Here is a 4,897-nt window from a genome sequence, read left to right on the forward strand (position 1 = left end):
TGTATTATGTTATCTAATATAATAATATAGCTACCCGTGATGACAAAAGTTCTGCAGCGTCTTGGTAATTCTGAAGTTCATCAACAGATGGTGGTAGAAGCGTTAGCGTTACCCAGCCGCTGAGTTCCCATTCCCATTTGAACTGCCGCTCAGAAACGGCAGCGCTGGGCAGCAGCGGGAGCCTGCCCGGGCCCTGCCGCCACGGGCTGGGGGTCCCAGCTCAGCGTTTGGGTGGGGGATGTCCATCTTCTCGGCAAAAAAGTGAAAATGGTTATATTTTCCTGAGGCCAATACAAAATCAGGACAAGAGCATCCTGTCGAAACACGAATGACTCGTTGCTGGCGGCGCTCCCACGTAACCCGCCGGCGCGAGGGGGCTGCGGTGTCACCTCTCCCTTTCCCTCTGCAGATTACAAAGCGGGATGAACCTGCAGATTTGCTTCGTGAACGACAGCGGCAGCGACAAGGACAGTGACGCCGACGACAGCAAGACAGAAACCAGCCTGGACACGCCGTTGTCGCCCATGGTGGGTCTGGGAGCCCATCCCGCAGGGGTTCCCGAGCATGGAAACCATGAGGCCATCCACAACGGAAGCTGATAAAGAGCTGATCCTATTAAAATAGCGCTGCTAAACCCCAGAGCAGCATCTTCAGCTATCAATAAAAGAAATGCGAGAGGCTGAGGGGCAGATAGCAAACCGCCCCGGGCTAGCACAGAGCTGCTGTAGAGCAGGTGCCTTCGTGTGAAGGTGTTCCTTCTTCCTTCCTTCCTCCCTTTCTTTTTGGCTCTGATGATTATCAGGGCAGTAATGGATACGAAGTGGTATCAGCTTCTGGCAGCTTTCCTCCCCTCTCTTTTCCTTTGTGAACATAACACAGAATCCCCAGATGTTTTCCTCCAGCTTAACAAGTTTGTCCCTTCAATACCTATTGATCTGGTTGGCTTCCCTTTCCATTGAAGTGCTTGAGTTGCTATTAATAGTTAAGGGGACCTATCTGGGGATTACTCTGATTTTTAAAGATGATCTTGTGGATTAAAATCTTAAAAAAAATCAGTGCTCTTCACCTTTTCTGTAGAAAAGATACCACTTGTAAGTGTACAAAAATAGGTTAAGCTGACAGCAAACTTCTTCGCTGTGGCTGAGTTGGGGCAACAGGGCTGTAACGGCTGCGTGTCTGCTTCCATAGAGCAAGCAGAGCTCGTCCTACTCTGACAGAGACACGACGGAGGAAGAGTCAGAATCCCTCGATGACATGGATTTCCTCACCAGGCAAAAGAAACTCCAAGCTGAAGCGAAAATGGCCTTGGCTATGGCAAAGCCCATGGCCAAAATGCAAGTTGAGGTGGAAAAGCAGAACAGGAAGAAATCGCCAGTAGCGGATCTTGTAAGTGGGGGCCGGGGGACGGCGCGTGGGGGTAACACCAGCCCTTGTGCTGGTTGCTTTTGCTTGTCGAGACATGCAGAGCAGCCGGTGGTCCTTGCTGACGGTGCTTGTAGACGTGCAGAGGAGCAGAGGAGATAGGGACCATCAGTCAGGAGCTGAAGGTTCAACATGGGTCGTCTGATCAGGGTGTTACGGGAGCAGGATGGATGCAGGGAATGAGATGATGGTCATCAGCGTGAAGGTTGTTACTGACTTGAGGCTGGCATGGTGCTGCTCGTGCTCTAAGGTGTAGTCTGCTCAGCCCAGCCCATCAGATCCTGTACTGGAGCGCTCCTGCCTTGGTACAACGCTGCTTGCCATAGCCCTCGCCTCCCTTTGCATCAGCACACCGCTGATGCTGGTGGATCTGAAGGCTTGGGTCAAGCATTGTGTAGATGTTTCAGCTCTTTTTGGTACTCTCAGTGAAGTTGCTGAGGCAACTTGTTCAGCTCTTTTTGGTACTCTCAGTGAAGTTGCTGAGGCAGCTTGTGAGAGGGGGAGGCCTCAATGCAAACTGCTGCTGCTCAGGAATATAAGTATTTGGAAGAAAATATTAAAAAGTTGAAAATTTCTTTTCAGCTGCCACATATGCCTCATATAAGTGAATGCCTGATGAAGAGAAGTTTAAAACCTACTGATCTAAGAGACATGACTATCGGGCAGCTACAAGTGATAGTCAATGATCTCCACTCACAGATAGAAAGTAAGTCGTACTTGTTTAATTATTCTTTGGTATGTCCCATTTAATTGAGAACAGTCCTCCAGGATACACATCGAAATGTTGGCAAATGTACGGTAACACGAGCATACAGAAGAGGCACACCGTGGTAGTTGGAGGTGGAGTTCTCACCTGTTTTGGCTCCTTTGGCTTTTTTCTTTCCTTTTTTCAGTTTATCCCAAAGTGCTGGCTTGGCTTCGTAAGAGAGGAGGGTTGTAGCACCCAACACCCCACGTGTAACTCAGAACCTGGTTGGGTAAAAGTAGTCTTGGGAAGCCTGCTTGGCCTGGAAGCACCTGCCATTGTGGCTTTATGGCTGCATCTTCATGTGACGCTATGCCATGGCATCAAAACCAAAACCCTCTGGTTTAGCAAACATCCCGGGGTAAATCCAGTCTTGCAGCGCTTCAACACGCTTCATGGGTCCTTGCGTTTGCCCTCAGGGATGGTGCCCCAACCACCTCACCAGTCTTTGCCCTCTCCAAAAGATCCAAGTTTGTTTTTTTTTTTCCCCAAGGGATCTCCATCTTCCAATTAATTAATTAATTAACAATTTTGGGAGTAGACTTCTCTGGTGGCTGTAGGTCCAAAAAAAAGGTTGGTTGGGAGCTGCTGTGCTGCTCCTTCCCTACTGGCGTTGGTTAATTGGCATCCTTTCTGGAGGCAGCCCTGCTGAGGATGCAGAGCTGTGCCATTGAGTCATGATTTGTTATTTTGTGCTGCAAAGGCAAAAAAAAATACGCTCATTAATTTGGCTCACTTCAGAAAGCACCCAAGTATGGGAGCATAAGTGTTAATGTCATTAACACTGAGCTTTCTTCCCAAACTGAAGACGCATTAAACCAGTACAGCTGTATTTAAGCAGCTCTGGCAGTGAGCAATGGGCAGGTACAGCCTTCAGGGGAGCCCATGCCGGCAGGTTAATTTTTCACAGGGTTCTTTTTGTTTTCTTCTTCTTCTTCCCTGCTCTTTGACACAAGCCTGAGCAAGAATTCAATGTCACAAACATCCCTCTTGCGCAGAGGGGCCGGCTTGGACAGTAACCCCAAACCAGGGCGGGTGGGCAGCGTGTTCTGCGCTGCCGCAGGGAATTACAAAGCTCAACTTGAGGCTGCCCGGGCAAGTGGCTCGGCCGCTCTCTGCAGCCTGTTTCTTGCTCAGGGTTATTGCCCACAAAGTGAGTGGAAGCTGAACCAGCGGGACTCCGAGAGCTGAGAAATTCATCTTTATTTTTGTTGCTGCATTGAGCAGTTTCAGGAAGGAGCAAGGGGCTTAACAGTTTATCCTAGAAAACAGGCATCCTTTTCGGGACATCCCTCCTGGTTCTCTGCACCAGCCTGTGCGTAACGCGGTGGGGAAGGACAATGGACAGGTCCCAAACCGGGGTCCCGCAGCACATCACAAACTCACTCCCTTTCTCCCCGGTGCCAGGCTTGAACGAGGAGCTGGTGCAGCTGCTGCTCATTCGGGACGAGCTGCACACGGAGCAGGACGCAATGCTGGTGGACATCGAGGACCTGACCAGGTGACGGCGGCTGCTCGGGGTGTTTCTCTCTCCTTGCAGGTCTCAGCTCACTGTCAGCGGCGCATCGGGGTTTTCTTCTAGCAGAATTTCAGTTAGTAGAGCCTTTGCCATCAAAGGCGGGTAGGAGGTAACGCTGCGGGCTGCAAGGCACGTGTTTCTCTGCCAAGTGCCGAATGAGAAGGAGGGAGCGGGGCTGAGCAGGACGCTGCTCTTTCCTCCAAAACAAGAAATCAAGGCACTCGGGTTCTGGAGACCGTCAGCGGCTTTCAAGAGCTCCCCAAATGCAGGTGCTGGTGCACGCTCTTGAATTGGTGTTTCCCAAGCCCAAAAAGAGCCTAGGAAGGAGCGATGCTGCAAGCTCCCAGTGAAAATCCAAGGAAAATCCAAGGAAAATCCAAGCGGCTCCCCACGTCCCCCCACCCCTCTCTCTGGGGTGTTCTCCAGCCCATCTGCCTCCGCTGCCAGGAGGACTTGACCAATGGGAGAATTTCTGAATCTCTTAAATATTAATGTTCAATAGCCGACAAAACGTAAAGCCCTGGAGAATATAGGTGGGTTTCCTACAGGACTCCGTCTCCTGGGCAGCAAGGCTTACGAGGTGTTTCCCTTTGAGATAATTAGCGATGTGCTGCAGAAACACTGAGAAATATCGAAAGCTGTGGGGGAAAAAAGGCTGAAAAAGATGATAGTAGTTATTGTCAGTGCACAAGGACTGGGGTTTCAGAACCGAAGCACTAAGCTTGCAAAAAATACGGCCTGAATTTGTTTCTATTTTAAACGTAGCAGCTGGTTGGGATTTAACGGTGCTCTGCCTGGAAAAAGTTTCCACCAGCTGGGATGGCCGTGAGGGCTTTGGGGAGCAGTTCCCGTGCAGCCCCGGGGACACACAGGCGGGTTGTCACTTCTGAGTCTTGGGAGACGCCGTCGCTGCTCCCCTTAACGAAGGGCAGGTGACAAAAGGGGGGATTTGGGATGGGGGGTGGAGCTGGGTCGGCGGGCGGATGCCAACGCCACCTCACATCTGTTTCTGCTCCTGCGCACGGGGAAACGCTTTGCTTCCCAAATGCAGTTAGTGGCGGTTCAGTAAATGAAATTTATCTGGGAGCCAGTCGGCACAGTGGGGGCCTTGGTGCGTGGCGGGGGGCACCAGCTGTCCCCGTCCCCGTGTCGCGTGGGGCGAACGCACCGGCCGTCCCTGCAGGAGAGAAGGAAACGACCACCACTGACCC

At 51.3% G+C, this 4,897-nt stretch overlaps 1 protein-coding gene across 1 annotated transcript in view; it reads left to right on the forward strand.

The window, feature by feature from the left end:
* Nucleotides 1-409: 409 nt before the first annotated feature.
* Nucleotides 410-4,897, forward strand: part of SCHIP1 (schwannomin interacting protein 1) — a gene marked incomplete at its 5' end in the record, with an annotated part of 5,446 nt that continues 958 nt past the window's right edge. Inside the window, 4 exons of the mRNA XM_010293641.1 lie at nucleotides 410-527; nucleotides 1,189-1,386; nucleotides 2,005-2,128; nucleotides 3,575-3,668. Coding sequence (XP_010291943.1) covers nucleotides 410-527; nucleotides 1,189-1,386; nucleotides 2,005-2,128; nucleotides 3,575-3,668 — 534 coding nt within the window. The remainder of the gene's footprint in view (nucleotides 528-1,188; nucleotides 1,387-2,004; nucleotides 2,129-3,574; nucleotides 3,669-4,897) is intronic.

This window comes from Phaethon lepturus, unplaced genomic scaffold, assembly GCF_000687285.1.
Source record: "Phaethon lepturus isolate BGI_N335 unplaced genomic scaffold, ASM68728v1 scaffold34158, whole genome shotgun sequence".
In the NCBI taxonomy this organism is placed as follows: Eukaryota; Metazoa; Chordata; class Aves; order Phaethontiformes; family Phaethontidae; genus Phaethon; species Phaethon lepturus.